The sequence below is a fragment of the Chlorocebus sabaeus genome, chromosome 12 (assembly GCF_047675955.1).
Source record: "Chlorocebus sabaeus isolate Y175 chromosome 12, mChlSab1.0.hap1, whole genome shotgun sequence".
NCBI classification, from domain to species: domain Eukaryota; kingdom Metazoa; phylum Chordata; class Mammalia; order Primates; family Cercopithecidae; genus Chlorocebus; species Chlorocebus sabaeus.
This window is the reverse complement of record NC_132915.1, coordinates 108,349,631-108,367,507: the sequence shown is the minus strand read 5'-3', so window position 1 is coordinate 108,367,507 and position 17,877 is coordinate 108,349,631. Positions and strand designations below refer to the sequence as shown.

Here is a 17,877-nt window from a genome sequence, read left to right as displayed (position 1 = left end):
GGCACGATCCCATTTGAGGAAAACTGAAACTGCAGCTGGGGCTGGTGTGCTTCCAGGCAAAGTGTTTGCTGTCAAAACTGGGCCCATAGTGGGTGCTGTGGTCTGAATGTGTCCTCCCAAAATTCATATGCTAAAATCTAATCCCCAAGACAATGGTTTAGGTGGGACCTTTGGGAGGTGGTGAGGTCACAGGGTGGGGGCCCTTGTGGATAGGATTAGTGCCCGTATAAGGGAGACCCCAGAGAGACTCCTCACCTCTTCCACCAGGTGAGGATGAAGCAAGAAGGCACCATCTGTGAACCAGAAAATAGGCCCTTTCCAGGCGCTGAATCTGACTTAATCTTAGACTTCCCCGGCACCCAGTTTATGGGATTGTGCTATAGCAGCCCAAATGGACTAAGACAGGGGGACAGCTGCTTACATCTCACTGGGTTGCAGGTGGGGATGGTGTCTTGTCCAGGAAATGGAAAGACTGAAGTCAAGGTCAGCCAGCGCATTTCCTGTCTCACGCAGCCCTGTTGCTGGGGACCGAGGAGGGACCTGGGAAATAGGCACTGACAGCCTTGTCCAAGTGGCTCCACCTAGACCCACTTCTTCAGCAGCTCGATCAATGGTCAAGTATGGTCAGGAAGCCCAGGACCCATGGGCTACAGGCCAGCAGGGTGCTCACTTGTCGCCCTTCTCTGCAGTTCCTGACAGCCTCCTCATGAAGGTGCTGAGCCAGCGTCTGGACCAGCAGGACTGCATCCAGAAAGGCTGGGTGCTGCACGGCGTCCCGCGGGACCTGGACCAGGCACACCTGCTAAACAGCCTGGGCTACAATCCCAACAGGTGAGTGGCCTCAGCCAAGCCTGCAGCCCTGGCCAAGCCCCTGGGCACCCCCCCTCCAAGGCTCAGCTGATGGGGTCCAGGTTACACAAGCCTTCACGTGTTCCTGAAGTGGAATGTCTCCTGGTCACCCCCATTCCCACTCACCCCATCTGCCTGGTGGACTAGGAGTCAGGCTTGGGTTCAAATACTGGCTTTCACTCTCCTTGCTGGACCCTCATCTGTAAAACAGTAATAAATACCAGTCTTGCCTTCTTTGGGAAATTGTTATACAAATCAACGGATGTTTTCTTCTACTATTTTTACAGTTTCATTTTTACATTTAAATCTTTGATGTAGCTGATATTTATTTTGATGTAAGTAGGCAGTATGAGTCGCCTTTTTTTTCCCCTCCAAATGGTTAACCATTTGTTCAGACTGTTGACTATCATTGGATGTTCTGTCTTCCCTCTACTAGTTTGAACTTGAGAGCTCATCGCAATTGTATATATTGTGAGCAATGAAGCCCACCCAAGTAAAAGCAAACAAAGGCTATTTAGTCTGAGCTTGCAATAGCAAGGGGTCAGCCACCATTGCTTGGCGTTTTGGCAGACACTCACAGGCAGGCAGCAGAGGTGACAGCATTCTAGTGGAAGGTGGGGAAGGCTTCGGTTCTACTGTGCCCTAGTTGGAGGCTGTTGGCTTGGGGAAGCTGGGTGGGCTAACTAGAGGTGGGGCCTCCTATGTGACGGGTTAAGGGAACATATTTGACTTTCTCTGGTTGGTCCTACCTTGCAAATGGTGGCAAAAATGAGGGAAGCTATCAATTCCTGATCAAGTCCTGGCCCTTTGGGGCTGATTGCTGCAGAGATTGTGGTCTGACTCCCTGGGCAGGTTGCCGCAGGTTGTGGGTTCCAGTTCTGTTTTTACACATGATCTGACCATCATCAAACTGTGTGTTTAGTCTCTCAATATACTGGGCCTATGTCTGAACTTTCTCTTGTCTGAGTGTCCATTTCTGCAGTAGTACCACTCTGTTTAACTGCTTTACTTTTGTCATATATTATATTTCAATAGTCAATGCAGGATAAGGCCCTCTCATTAATCTTTATTGTCTATTTTATATATTTATTATTCCAACTGAACACTATAATGATTTTATCATGTACAAAAAGAAACTGCCATTGAAATTTTAGCTGGAATTGCCTTAGATTTTCAAATTGATCTGTGATATGATTCGGCTCTGGGTTCCCACCCAAATCTTGTCTTGACCTATAATCCCCACATGTTAAGGAGGGACCTGGTGGGAGGTGATTGGGTCATGGGGGCGGTTCCCCCATGCTGTTCTCTTGATAGTGAATGAGTTCTCATGAGATCTGATGGTTTTAAAGTGTGGCACCTCCCCATTTGTTCTCTCTCTCCTGCTGCCATGTAAGATGTGCCTTGCTTCCCCTTTACCTTCTGCGGTGACTGTAAGTTTCCTGAGGCCTCCCCAGCCATGTGGAACTGTGAATCAATTAAACCTCTTTCCTTTATAAATTACCTAATCTGAAGTAGTTACTTATAGCAGTGTGAAATGGACTAATATAACCCATTACAATTTGACATGGCTATATCCTGTCTTTGCTTCTAGTGAAAATATGAACACTTCCTTGGGTCTCGCATTTTTTATTTTATTTCTAGGTATATTATCTCTTGTTCTTCTTACTGATATTATAGTAAGATCTTTTCATTCCGTATTTTCTAAGTGGGTTTTTCAAGAGTGTATAAAAGACATTGATTTTGGCTTACTTATTTTGTACTCCAGCCACCTTCTCAAACCCTCCTACTGTTTTGGATAGTTTTTCAGTTGATTCTCTTGAGTTTTTCAGGTAGATGATCATGTCATCTACAAATACTCATCCTTTTGCCTCTTCCTTTTCTTTTTTTTTTTTTTTTTTTTTTTTTTTGAGACGGAGTCTCGCTCTGTCACCCAGGCTGGAATGCAGTGGCCGGGTCTCAGCTCACTGCAAGCTCCACCTCCCGGGTTCACGCCATTCTCCGGCCTCAGCCTCCCGAGTAGCTGGGACTACAGGCGCCTGCCACCTCGCCTGGCTAGTTTTTTGTATTTCTTAGTAGAGACGGGGTTTCACCGTGTTAGCCAGGATGGTCTCGATCTCCTGACCTCGTGATCCACCCGTCTCGGCCTCCCAAAGTGCTGGGATTACAGGCTTGAGCCACCGCGCCCAGCCACCTCTTCCTTTTCAATATTTATACTTTTCATTTTACTCTTGTTGGGCGGTACTTTCAGAATAGGGTGTCATGATCGACAGGGTGGTTTTTCCTGACCATAAGGGCTGTCCTGGTACTGCTGACATTAAGGTGCTACTGGCTTTTGGTTTGAAGTGCATACAATTCGTATGAAGTTAAAGAAGATAGCTCTATGATTTAAAATCTCTTGTTACTGTTGAATTTTATCAAGAGCTTTTCAGCATCCTTTAAAATTGTTTTTTCTCTTTTTGACATATTGATATTATAAATTATATTAATAATAGTAAGCCAATCTTTTGTTCCTGTAATAACTGGTTTGGTCATGGCATATTGTTCTTTCATGGTATATGATTCTCCTGCTTGTGGCACATAGACTTTTGACCCTTATGACCTTTACTCCCCTGCTGTCATGCCTTTGAATGTATATTATATGACAAAAGGGACTTTGCATATATACTTAAGATTACTAATCAGTTGACCTTAAAATAGAAAGGTCAACCTGGACTATCTGGGTGGGCCCAGAATAATCACATAAACCCTTAAAAGCAGAGTTCCCTCCTGACTGAGGGCAGAAGAGGAAGTCAGAGAGATTTCTAAGCATGACATAGCATTGGTGGCTCAAAGATGGAGGCCATGGAAAATGTGAGAAGAAATGAATTCGACCAACAAACAGTGAACCCCTGGTGAGAACTACAGCTCTGGCTGATACCTTGACCTAAGTCCAGTTAGACTCATACCAGATTTCTGACCTACAGAAACTGTGAGATAATACATTTGATTATCTTTTTTTCTTTTCTTTCTTTCTTTCTTTTTTTTTTTGAGACGAGTATCACTCTGTCGCCCAGGCTGGAGTGCAGTGGCATGATCTCTGTTCACTGCAATCTCTGCCTCCCAGGTTCAAGTGATTCTCCTGCCTCTTCCTCCTGAGTAGCTGGGATTACAAGTGTGTGCCACCCATGCATGGCTAATTTTTGTATTTTTATTAGAGACAGGTTTCACCATGTTGGCCAGGCTGGTCTTGAACTCCTGACCTCAGGTGGTCCACCCGCGTCAGCCTCCCAAAGCACTGAAATTACAGGCGTGAGCCACCGCACCTAGCCGAATATGAGTATTTTTTTTTTCTTTTTTCTTTTTTTTTTTTTTTTTTGAGATGGAGTCTCGCTCTGTCTCCCAGGCTGGAGTGCAGTGGTGCGATCTTGGCTTATTGCAAGCTCCGCCTCCCAGGTTCACACCATTCTCCTGCCTCAGCCTCCTGAGTAGCTGGGACTACAGGCGCCCACCACCATGCCCGGCTAATTTTTTGTGTTTTTAGTAGAGATGGAATTTCACCATATTAGCCAGGATGGTCTTGATCTCCTGACCTCATGATCTGCCCACCTTGGCCTCCCAAAGTTCTGGGATTACAGGTGTGAGCCACCACACCCAGCCCAAATTTGAGTATCTTTAAGCAGCTAAGTTTGTCATAACATGATAATGGCAGCACAAGGAAATTAGCATGCTGTTGGATTGTATTGGCTACATTTTTATTTAGTTTTTTTGCATTAATATGCATATATAGGATGGATTAGAATTTTTCCACATTCTTGTGCTTTGTTAGGCTTTAGTATCAGTAATGTGAAAGTTTCATAGATTTTCTTTCTTTCTCCATATCTGAGAGAGTTTTTAAAACTCCAGCAGTAACTGTTTTTAGGATCTGGCACTTATGGGGCAGAGGTAGCTTGTTAACAATTTGATTGATTTTGTTCATGGTGTTTGGTCAATTCAGATTTCTCTCTTTTCTTGTGCAATTGATCTCTTCCTGGAAAATCATCCTTTTCCCTATCTTTAAATATATTAACGTAATTTGAATATCTTGTGCCATTAATTTTTATTGTGTTTCCTACAGTTTTTGCTTTATGTGTTTTGGTGCTATGTTATTTAGTGCATAAAGGTTTCTGTCAGCTATGTGTTCATTGTGAAATGTATTCTTGATGAAAGTGACCATCAGTGACAGACAACTAATTATCTACCCCAACATTTGTTCTAACTTTCCTCCTCAATAACAAAAGATCAATTTTCCGAAAAGTACATTGGTGTCTAAAAATAAAAGATCCTATTTTCCAGTCTTCTTTACAGCTATATGGAGCCACAACACTAAGTTCTGGCCAATGAGATATAAGCATACAGTTGTGTGGTTTTTCTAGGAAACCTGCTTTAAGGCATCTAACTCAGCTGGAAGGTGTTAGCTTTTTTTGTTGTTTTGCCTTTCCTTTCTTTTTGATTTCCCTGAAGTTAATAATCATCTTGCTTTTTCACTTGTCTAGTTTTCTTTGTATCTATTAGTTAATTATTTCCACATCTCATAATAGCCTTTCAGAACAGTTTCCCACAAAGTCCATCATACTGTGTAATCTATCAGTTTCAGGTTGTTTTTTCTTCTTGGTTACTCCCATTCCTCTCCTGTTTGGACTGGATTTTTTCTAGGCTTACTGCATAGTTGATCATCAAGGGCTTTTCTTTACTATAATCAGAGGAATTCCCTTTGGCTTTCTTTTGAGTTGGAGTCTCTGTTTCCTAAGTCATACATCTTCCTTTTATATACCCCCTTGATTTGACAAAGCATAACCTCTAGTTGCGTCTTAAGTTAAAAAGATGGTTTAAAAGCAGTAGGCTGTTACACCGGCAACATATGTGTTCTAAATTGAAGAAGTCACCCTTTATGCCTGTACACAACAATCATTTTGGGATTGTTATTCACTACTACACTGAAGATTCTCTTTACCCCTCTCCCATGTTAGATATTTTATTTCTGTATCGCATGGCTTCCTTTTTCTTGGTTTACTACCTTGTTTTGGTTGAACACATCTATCAGTAACTTCCTGAGAAAGAGTGTATGGGAGGTAAATTTTGAGGGGCCCTACTATTCTATCTGAAAGTGTCTATTCTATCTTCATACTTGTTGGATAGATTGATTGGGTGAGAAATTATAGGCTGGAAATGATTTTCCCGTCAAATTTTGAATCTCCAGTGTTGCTAAGAAGTCCAATGCCGATCTGATCCTGATCCTTTATATGTGACTTTTTTCTTTCTGTGGAAGTTTGTAGGCTCTTTCCTTTGTCTCCAGGGTTCTGAAATTTCACAGTGAAATTTCATTATATCCTCGGTATAGGTCAGATTTACTCCACTGTACCAGAAATTAATCTTGAAACCTGTGTCCTTCAGTCCTGGGACATTTTCTTGAATTATTTTGTTAATGATTTTTTCCCCTTTTTTCTATTCTCTCTGTAACTCCTGTTATTTGGGCATTGGATCTTCAGGACTGGCCTTCTAAATGTTGTAAAAATATCTTTTTTCCTTTGTATTTTGTGTGTGTGTGTGTGTGTGTGTGATCAATTACTGCTTTTTGTTTTGTTTGGCTCTACTTTTTGGGAGATTTCCTCAACTTTCTCTTCCAACATTTTTATTGAATTCTAATTTCTGCTCTTGGGTTTGTTTATTTCTGTAATATTCAAGAGCTTTTTGTTTTCTGAATATTCCTTTTATAGTTTCTTGATCTTGTTTTGTGGATTTTTTATCTCTTAAAATGTTAATGACATGTTTGATTTTGTTGGGAGGATGGGGAGATAGGCTTTTTTCCTCTTCCTTTCTGCATAATCAGTTTCTATAGAATTTTTGTTTGTCTTGGTCTTATTCTTTCTCAGCAGAGTCTTTTTTTACCCTTAGATGTTGGATTACCCTTGGTTGTTTGCTCATGTCTAAGCATGGGAGACTGAAAAAGCGATTTGGAAGCTCTGAGTGCATGGATAGAGCCCACAGGCTTAGTCTTCACTGTAGGGTGATATCATTGGGGTGATAAAATTGGGCCATCCCTCCCACCAAGTGTCAACATCTTTAGGTCTTTTTCTCTGGGCTGCTCAGATTCCCCAGAGAGGACTCATGCAGTCTCCTGCTGGAGGATAAAGGCCTTCTGCCAGGAGCCCCTCTCTGGGGGTCCAGGGGAGAAGCAGGACAGTGGGAAGGGCAGGGGAGGGGTCTGACATACTGCATGCAGTTTGCATACTTTTACCTAATTCCCTTGTGTTTGCCATAGACTCAGGCTCTCAACTGTGCTTGGCATTCTTCAGCCCAAAGAGCCTGTATTTTATCCTCTCTAGAGAATAAATGTTTCATTTCTTCCCAAGTGGAGGAGAGACATTCACTCACCTGGGTGGAGTGAGGAAAGGATCTAGGACTCACTCTCTTCTCAAACAAATTTCAACCAAGCCCCCTTATTTCAGCCACCAGCTCCCAGGTGGCACCTGTGCCTGAGCCTTTTGAGGATTTTCTGGGGAAGATGAGGTTGATTCTCAGTTTTCCTATTACTGATTTAGGATTTGGCTTTCTGAGGCCACCTCAGCTCGTTGCCTGTGGTCCAAGTCTGCTTTCCAGCATCGAAAAGGGAAAGTCCTTTGTCTGACTGCCTTCCTCTTCCCTGTTCTTTCTGTGCTTGCGGGTTAGTTTTTCAAAGTACCTTTCTTGTCATTTTTCTGTGGGATTTGGGGAAGAAACAAAATCTGGTGCTGTTTTCAAAAAGCCATTTTTATCTGGAATCCAAACTCTAATTTGTTACATTTGCATGTTCCTAAGTTTTACTTTCAGCTATTTTGCTTCTCTTATTTTTTGTTGATGACACTACTAAAAAGCTATGTGGAAGCTCTGGTTGCATGGGTGGAACCCGTAGACGTCGTCTTCACTGTGGACAGGATGAAATTGGGTTTGATATTTTTTCTTCAATCTGAGTGTCTTTTTCCTTGAATAGTTGGGTCTATCCCACTTATTTTTGCTTTTCTTACTTTATTTTGTGCTTCGTTATGGTTTCCTTTGTTTTCCATCTTTTCTTTATGGGATGTGTTTTGAGTTTTGTTCTTGTTATTATTAGCTTCTTACCTGCCCCACTTCCATTAATTTAGAAGATATCCGTTTGTAGTTCTAATAGTCTCTTCAACATAACTTGATTAAACCTTATTTCTCAGTTTGTTGATTTTGAAATGCAGCAGAATATCTTGACGCCTTCATATGAAAGATGTCGGCTGGGCGCGGTGGCTCACGCCTGCAGTCCCAGCACTTTGGGAGGCCGAGGCGGGTGGATCACGAGGTCCAGAGTTCAAGACCAGCCTGGACATTATGGTGAAACCCAGTCTCTACTGAAAATACAAAAATTAGCGGGCGCCTGTAGTCCCAGCTACTCAGGAGGCTGAGGCAGGGAACTGCTTGAACCCAGGAGGCGGAGGTTACAGTGAGCCAAGATCGTGCCACTGCACTCCAGCCTGTGCGACAGAGCAAGACTCAGTCTCAAAAGAAAAAAAAAAAAACGATGTCAAAAAAGGATCCCACATGTACTGCCTCCTCATCCCCCTTCTCCAACCATTCTCCATTTTGGGGGAGCCAGGGACAGATATATCCTGAAATTTTTCTGTGCCAGTCTATTATGCACAGATTATTGTTTTTAATCAGTATTGATTAAACTTTTCTTTCTAGAAATATAACAATTATATTCTGTTTTTGACTATAATTGCTATACTTATAAAGTTTTTATTCTCTCTAAAACTGGATTAAGATTTCAACACCAGCTGTTTATGTATTTCAACCTCTTCATTTATTAATTTTGATTTTGCCTTTCATTTGAATGGATTATTTATCTTTGAGTCATTTTCAGCAAGGGTACATAGATACTAAACTTCCTGAATTCTTGCATACTTGAGAATGTCTCTCTGTTATTTTTACTTGTAAACAACATCTAGCAAAGAATTCTTTGATCGTATTTCTGTCTTTCTCCCCTCAAGCTCCTCCCCGGCCCTCCGTGTTCCAAATCCCTTCTCTCAGATGTCTATCTTGTCCGTGCTTCCGTCCTTCCTTCCTTCCTTCCTTCTTTTCTTTTCTTTTCTTTTCTTTTCTTTTCTTTTCTTTTCTTTTCTTTTCTTTCTGTCTGTCTGTCTCATTCTGTCACCCAGGCTGGAGTGGCGCAATCTCAGCTCACTGCAACCTTCCCCTCCTGGCTTCAAGTGATTCTCCTGCCTCCGCCTCCTGAGTAGCTGGGATTACAGATGTGTGCCACCATGCACAGCTAATTTCGTATTTTAGTAGAGACAGGGTTTCACTATGTTGACCAGGCTGATCTTGAACTCCTGACCTCAGGTGATCCACCCGCCTTGACCTCCCAAAGTGCTGGGATTACAGGCATGAGCCACCGCGCCCGGCCTATACATGTGTTTCTTTTGCCTGGGTGTTCATGAGATCTCTCTGTCTCTCTCTGCCTGTCTGTGTTCCCAACCCCCTTCTCTTTAAGTTCATTTACAATCACCAGGCCATAGCTCAGTCTTGGTTCTCCTTATTACTTTTCTCTGGACATTAGGAACCCTTTCACTTACGGTGTTTCAGGAGAGTTTTCTTCTAGTAGATATATTAATATTTTTCAGGTTCATTTGCTTGGTTTTCTTCTTCAGTAAGACCAATTATGTGTGTATAAGATATTTGTCATCAGCTTTTCATAATTTGGATTTTCTGCTGGTGGCTTTTATCTTACTCTTTGGGTATTATTTTCTCGACTCTGACCTTCATGGTAACTGACTGTTCTCTGCTGTGTTTATTTATTGCTGCTTTTCATTTGATTTTTTGTTTCCATAATGCTTTTACTTTTCCCTTAGGTATTTTTCCTTCATTTTGTTAGCTTTCTTTGCATCTCCTTTTTAAAAAAATCTCATCATCTTTTCTTTCACTTCCTGTATCATGGAGCCCATTCTCTTTAAATTATTTAGAACATTCTGGTAAGGTTTTATCTAAAATGTTCTTATGTTTCCTGGAGTAATTTGTTTTCTAATGGCTATTCATTGTCTCTCTCTCTCTCTCTTTTTTTTTTTTTTTTACTTTTATGCCCCTTTCCTTCCATTTTTTGGTAGCACCTATAACTGAGTCCCAAGATGGATATATTTTGTAAATCCTTTACCTTTGAATAGGCTGGTGGTTTGTCTAAGAATAGTGTGAGTTGGCATATTAGTTACCTATATTGCCGTAATAAATTACCACAACCTTGGTGGCTTAAAACAACACAAATTTATTGTCTTTAAATTCTGTAGTGCTAAAAATCATGGCACTGTCAGGGCTGCATTCCTTCCTGGAGGCTCTAGGGCAGAATCCATTTCCTCACCTCTTCCACCTTCTGGAGGCTGCCCGCATTCCTTGGCTCACGGCCCCTCCAACCATCTTCTGAGGCCATAGTGCAACTCCAACGCTTCCTCTGTACTCATGTCTCCCTGAGACCAGAGCTGGGAAAGGGTCTCAGATTTTAAGGAGCTATGTGATTAGATTGGGCCCACCCAGATAACCTGAGATAATCTTATCATATCAACACAGTCCTTAACTTAATCCGGTCTGCAAAGTTCCTTGTTCCTTGTACGATAACCTATTCACAGAATCTGAGAATTCACAGAATCTGAGAATTAGGAGGTGAACATCTTGGAGTTGGGGGCAGGCATTATTCTGCCTTTCCCACAGTTAGAATCTCCTCAACTCTGAATTATATCCCTAGAGTTTGGGCTACCGAGCTTCCCATTGGAAGACTGAAACCTCTATTTAGGCCCAGGGCAGCAGGGATCTGACCGTCTTAACCTGAGCATCCTGTTTTACTATCATTATTCCTGTGAAATTCCGGGGACCAAGTACCCAAAGGCTAAGCGTCCACCCTCTGTTCTTCCTAACACAGTTAATGCCACAGACATGGTTAATGTCACAGCACCAGCTGCATGGCTTTTTTTTTTTTTTTATGAGACAGAATTTTGCTCTTGTTGCCCAGGCTGGAGTGCGATGGCACGATCTTGACTCACTGCAACCTCCGCCTTCCAGATTCAAGTGATTCTCCTGCCTCAGCCTCCCAAGTAGCTGGGATTACAGGCGCATGCCACCACGCCCAGCTAATTTTGTATTTTTAGTAGAGACGGGGTTTCACCATCTGACATTGGTCAGGCTGGTGTCGAACTCCTGACCTCAAGTGATCCACCGGCCTTGGGCTCCCAAAGTGCTGGGATTACAGGCGTGAGCCACTGCTCCTGGCCTGCATAGCTTCTTTGTGAGCTCATCAGCTACCTGAAGATGAAAGGCACTGGGGAAAATGCACAACAATCACTTTAAAGAAGGCAGGGGCAGGGTGTCATTAACAGGTCAGGGGAGAGAATCTAGTGTTGGCTTTCTGAAGCCTGAGGGGAAAAATGACTGTTTTACTTATGGAGCCCAAGCACCAGTACTACAGGACCAACACAGGGGAGGGCACAGTGCTCAAAAGCACACAAGGAGGAATATTCAAGAACCATTTGATTTAGGGCAGGGGTGCAAGGAAACCCTCCTCCGTTCACCACGGAGTGAAAATCACGTTCTAAAGACTAAGTAAATAATGCCAATTTAATTTATTTGACCCTAGGGCGAAGGACAGGTAGGAAGAAAAAAATCTTTATTTACAATGTAGATTTAATCATATGCTGCTGTTAATCATCCTTTTGTAGTCATTGAGGTTGCATTTTCCTTCCTCCTTTCTCATCTCTGTCCCTTCCGTTTCCAGCACCTTAGCTTTCAATTAAACATTTTTATGATTAACTCAGAAAGTAATTTTAGCCATAAACCTTCAAGTTCAGATACAGGCTAAGAAAGAGAAATATTCTAAAATGAATCCACCTAGCACCGGGATGACTATCAGGACTGTAATTCTGGTTCGGCTGTGATGCCAATTATAAAACACTCTAGCTGGTGGTGTTGCTGTTTTTGACACCAGGAGGAAATCTTGACAGAATTATAGCCTAGAAATCAATCTGGGAATACGATACAGAAATCTATAATTCAGATATGAAAACAATCTACAAAGGCTCTTTTTTTAAGGAAGGGTCGATGAAATTAGATTAAAATAAATTTACATATATATCAATTTTATTATTAAAATATATTCACACTAGTAAATAGAGTTATTGGGGAAGGGTAAGCTACTCCGTGTATTGGACACAAAAATAGACTTCTTTGGCTTATCAGAAAACAAAGTTATTGTCTCCTTGTCAAATATAAATCTCTTCTTAGAGCTAATAAATGGATAGTGTTCAAATGCAATGTTTTGTCTGACTCCTACCTCATAAACCCGTGGCACATAATACTAAATTATATTCCACTGAGCAGTATCAATCTCTTGATTCTAACATCATACAGTAAGGGAAACAAACCAAGTAATTGATCTGTCGAAAAGAAGGAGAAAAAGTTATTTGAGAACAAATAAAATGGGCTATAAAGTTTGTTAAAACGTAATAATAATAGTAAAGAAAAAAAAAAAAAGGATGAAAGAAAGAAGAAAGAAACAAAGAAAGAACTGTGTTCATGGCTGCATCCAGAAACCTGCCCTCTGCCTGACTGTAAAATAATTCATTTCATGCGGCAAGTTTGTAGCCCAGTATTTTCTTTTAAAATTAATGCTTACTACAGAGAAAGAGTATAGGATTCTGATTGATGTTGGGAAGTTTGCCGTGTATGAGACCCGCTGTTTTTTTGCATCCTCTTTTCCCTCCGCGCTGCAAGGAGGGAGGGGGCAGGGCAAGCTGTGATCTTAACCCTCCCCCGCAAGGTCTTGGTCATGCTATCTCAGAAATCCCTGGAAAAAGATGTAAAAGGAGGGACCTAGATGAGTCAGTGGCAATGAAATTCAGCAAAATGGTAGCAGGGAGTTTTAATCTTGGTGTTGTTTTCTGGAGTATCTTTTTCTCTATTCATTGGACTACATTTTAGGACTCTCAGGAAACCACCCAAGAATGATATTTCTGATTAACTCATTTGGGTGCCAGGTCATTTTGTGCAAACTGGAAATTACTATATAGGTTCCTTTGAGGATGTGGTGGTTTCTGAATTTTTATTTATTACTGTTGTTTAAATAAGATGGGTATGTGTGTCCCACATCCAGAGGAGCCCAGAGAGGTTCAGTTGTCCCCAGAAAGGCAGTGACAGGTCTCTTCTCATTGCATATGGCTCCCCGTTGGTGCTGGGTTTGTAGTTGTCGTTGTTGGCTTTTGCTAAACAGACCATCCACACGGAGACATTTCCTCCAGAAAGTGGGAGAGAACAGAGCTGCCGAGGGGAGGGAGGCCGGCAGACACCCACCCCCAGGCACAAGGGGCTGGAACTTCCACACCCAGTGCAGCCTGCCGGGGCCAAGCCTGTCCCCTCGGGTCTGGAAGCTTTCTTTTTCGATTTGCAAGGACAAAACTGCTATGGCTTTGCACAGGGCATCTCTGCTCTGCCTTTCTCGACTTCCTGTCTGCCTTTCTCTTTCTCCTTCTTCATCTTTCAGTTCATTCTCCTTTTATTCTCTGACTGCCGTGAAGCAGCCCCTCCCACTTTGTTCCCAGATCACGTCCATTGAGGACACTCTTCCCTTACCCTCCTCCTCTCTCCTGCCCCCTCCTGCTTCATAATCATCATTATCTTAACAACAAGAGTAATAGTGTTGCTATCTGGCCTTTACTGAGTGCCAATTATGCAGTTGTTTCCTATGTGATTCTGTCCATTCAACAGCCCAGTAAAGGAGGTTTGCTCAGGTGAAAGTCTGCCAGCTTTAGAGAAGCCATGTCCTTGCCCCAGGCCACACAGCCAGGTAAGATCCATGGCAGGGGCCAGCCCTGAACCCAGCTCTTTGCTCTGAACTGTTACATTCTATCCTTTATGCAATGGGATTGCATTAATCCCTCCCTGTTGGCTAGCTGGTTTGAAGAAGACACATTTAAGGTCAATTTCCTTATCTGTTAAGTGGGGCAATAATCTCTACTCTTTTAACCTCACAGCACTGCTGCTCTGGAGAGTAGATGGAGGATGTGTGCCTGTGGTTGATAGCTTGTACGGATACCGTGGATGCTATGACCTGCTCTGCATGTGAGTGCCCAGAGCACTTCCTGTCAGGGCCGACTCTCATTCAAATGTGTAGGGGAGAGTTTGTCTTCTCGCCTGTTCTCACATAACAAGTTACACGCTAAGCCACGCATGGTGGTGCACACCTGTAGTTCCAGCTACTTGGGAGGCCAAGGTAGGAGGATTGCCAGAGCCCAGGAATCAGAGGCTGCAGTGAGCTGTGATCGTGCCCCTGCATCGCAGCCTGGGTGACAGAAGGAGACCTTGTCTCTCTGAAAATAAATACATACATGCATACACACACACAGCCCCCGAATAGGATGCTACAGATTCGTCTATATGTTAAGAAGTGTAAACACATTTACTATGACACTTCCCCATGTGATGTTGGATTCCTGCTCAATACAAAGAGTGTAAGATGGCAAACATTGAAGGGATGACCCTCAAAGAGTATTTGCTACATCCACTCGCTATGGGTTGGTACAAATAACTTTAAAAATATTTTTTCTCTAATGGCGACCTGCTTGCTTTCCTTATCTATGGAAGACATTTTAAAGATGCAAGGCTTAGAAGTAGGGAATGTAGCCTGTTCTTCTCCCTGGGTTGGAAGTGGGGAACGTAGCCTGTTCTTCTCCCTGGGTTGGAAGTGGGGAACGTAGCCTGTTCTTCTCATTGAGTTGGAAGTGGGGAACGTAGCCTGTTCTTCTCCCTGGGTTGGAAGTGGGGAACGTAGCCTGTTCTTCTCCCTGGGTTGGAAGTGGGGAACGTAGCCTGTTCTTCTCCCTGGGTTGGAAGTGGGGAACGTAGCCTGTTCTTCTCATTGAGTTGGAAGTGGGGAACGTAGCCTGTTCTTCTGGTAGCAGATGAGGCGAATGACCCCGAAATAGTCAAAGACAAAATTGCCCTTTTGTTCAGGACCCCATCGAGTCAAGAAAACTGGATTTTTTTTTTTTTTCAGTTCAAACTGAAGCAAATTGGAAATTTTAAATCGGCATTTAACAACGTTGATAAAATTATTCTGCTAAACGCAGTTTTGATTTTTTTGTTTCGATTATGTCAAATTTTAAAAGATGGAATATGGTGGTACTTTATGAAATTGAAAACCAGACTGGCATATAGTTTATAGGTCAGAGCTTCCTCATTTGACGTAATTTATTTCCGCATGACAGTTGCTTTTGGGGGACAACACAGTGAAACCCTTGGATAATGACTTTGTCATTTCTAACGTGGTCCAAAGTAAGAAGGATGCTATAATTTCTTAAGAGGATGGCAGTAGGACCTAAGAAAAATTCAAATGCAAAGTAGAGAGGGTTTCTTGCCCGCCCCATTCTCTCTCTCTTTCATTATCACGGGTGCTTCCAGGAAGCGCTCATATTTCTGCAGCTGATCCTTATGCGGACTATGGATAATAAACAGCCCATTAATGGAGGCCTGAACTAGGAAATGGAGTTGGAATCAGCAGCAAAATCCAGTGGCTGACGGAGGTTAATAACTCCATTACTGCAGCTCTGGGCCCGAGCCGCCCGATGAGCAGGGTGTTAGCCTTATCTTACTCCTCATTAATTGAGCTAATAGAACCCGGGTGACCCTGCCTTGCTGCCATCATCCGAGAGTTTACCAGACATGGGCTGGAATACATATCATTGACTGTGTGCGCCATGGTGCCTTTTCTTTTTGGAAGAAAGCTCTTTCTTAAAGACGAGTTTGCTGCGAGCCTCATCCTCACAGAAACCCCGTCCTAACAGAAGCCCCCATGCGGCCGACCGCAACAGGACCTGACATCTTTCTGACTTTGTCTCATGGGCAGTGATGCAGCAAAGGCCTGCCGTGCCCCTTCGCACCTCGAGACAGAGGTCCACTTGGGGATTGAGGTCTTTGCCTCAAATTGAGCAGCTTTGGTGGAAGTGGCCATTGTTTCCACAGTGTCTGTGGACAAGGGTGAAGAAGAAGGTGGGGCATATGTTGGGGGTGGGACCCACAGCCTTGCCTCTTCCGGGCTCTTCTCCTTCTTTAAACATTTGGCAGCCATCTCTCTTGAACCCCAAGTTTCCTTCCTTGCCCCCAGAGCTTCCTGATAATTCACAGCCTGTTTCCCTCAGCCCTGCTTGGCTGCTCTACTGGCCAAGTGGTCTATAGGCAGCTACTTACCCTTTCTAAGCGTCAAGTCTCCTTAACCATCAAATGGAGTAATAGCCCCGCCCACCATTTGCTGGGCTAATGGACATATTTGCTGGGAAAATATGTATTGGCGGGAATGATGAACTGGAAAATACCCTATACAACTGAAATAATGTTATCAACAGATTCAAAGTTGAAATCTGAGTTTGCTACAGAGAGCCAGGCTCAGTCTGTAGCCGGGGAGGCAGCAGGGGTAAAGGAACATCGGTGTGGAGTCAGAGCAACTCATCTCTGATCTGCTTCTACTTGGGCAAGTTCTTAGCTTCTCTGCACCTCAGTTTCCTCAATTAAAAACCAGGGACAGGCCGGGCACGGTGGCTCAAGCCTGTAATCCCAGCACTTTGGGAGGCCGAGACGGGCGGATCACTAGGTCAGGAGATCGAGACCATCCTGGCTAACCCCGTGAAACCCTGTCTCTACTAAAAAATACAAAAAACTAGCCGGGTGATGTGGCGGGCGCCTGCAGTCCCAGCTACTCGGGAGGCTGAGGCAGGAGAATGGCGTAAACCTGGGAGGCGGAGCTTGCAGTGAGCTGAGATCCGGCCACTGCACTCCAGCCTGGGTGACAGAGCGAGACTCCGTCTCAAAAAAAAAAAAAAAAAAAAAAAAAACCAGGGACAGTGGGATTTGGGACATCAGGTGAAAGGACTCAGTGAGCTGATACAGGGAGGCACTGGACGCAGAGCTGGCATCGACAGGGGCTCCACCTGTGTGACCATATTTATTCCTCACATATTGGGAGCTCTGTGCCTTTCTGTAGAGATCAGAGCTTCTGAGAAGTACGGTCAACCCAATTCCTCACCAAAATACCAGTCACAAGATTTTGTGGCCTTGGCTGGCCCCTCTGAGCAGCCTGCTTCCCTTGGGCTGGCTTTGCGGGGCAGAGTTGGAGAAAGGCAGTTCCTTCTCCACCAGGTGACACACGGGGCAGGAGGACAATCTTGCAAGAAGACAAAGATGAAATCACATTGATGTCTGAGACTCCATGGAGCCAGGGGTCTAATATGGCTAATTTAAATAATTTTGGAGGCTCCAGAGCACAGAGGCTGTCCCAGGTGGTCTAGAACTTGCCCCCAAGTGTGGCCTGTGGGAGCCGGATAAGGGAAGTGGTTGGTGGGGGCTTAGTCAATTACCTGTGAAGGGGAATCAAAAGTTTTTAGTCATGACTTCAAAGCTGGGGGAAGAGAGCCCTGTGAATCCTTTGAGGTCAGAAGGGAGGTGGTATCTGGGTCATCCGGCCTGCAGTTAAGAAGAGATGCCCCCCTGGGCCTCGAGCCCGAGGTTGTGACCAGTAATAGTGGTGATAGGCCAGCAGCCCACCACCCCTGGAGCTGTAGCATTTTAATCTCTCAGTAAATAAACTCAGAACTGGAGTGGAAAAAGGAACGTTCTCCCATTATTTTCCTGCCTGGGGACCACTGACATTTTACCACTTATTTCCAGTGTTTGTGTAAGAGGGAGTCCGGTGAGGATGATGTGGGCAAATACGGGAGAGGCCGGTGCTGCTGCTTTGTTGGGTTAAAACTTAGTTTATGACAGCCTGTTACTAGGTATGTTGTCTGTGTTTGAGAGCATAAGAGCAATTACTTTTGAAGCAGCAACATCAAAAAATGTACATAACCTTTGAACTCTGCCTGCAGCCCCATGGATTTTTCTGAGTATAAAAATACAGTGAATTTCTGCAGAGAAAGTGCCCAGGCGACCACAGGCACGGCTCTGCTGTCCCCAAGAGGCAGCCGAGGATTGGGAGGGAGCATTGCA

At 43.6% G+C, this 17,877-nt stretch overlaps 1 protein-coding gene across 5 annotated transcripts in view; it reads left to right on the top strand.

Moving 5' to 3' along the window:
- Positions 1 to 17,877, top strand: part of AK8 (adenylate kinase 8) — a 155,530-nt gene that overhangs the window by 84,206 nt on the left and 53,447 nt on the right. For all 5 annotated transcript variants that reach the window (XM_008005849.3, XM_008005846.3, XM_008005845.3 and 2 more), the window contains one exon: positions 690 to 831. In XM_008005849.3, coding sequence (XP_008004040.2) covers positions 690 to 831 — 142 coding nt within the window. The remainder of the gene's footprint in view (positions 1 to 689; positions 832 to 17,877) is intronic.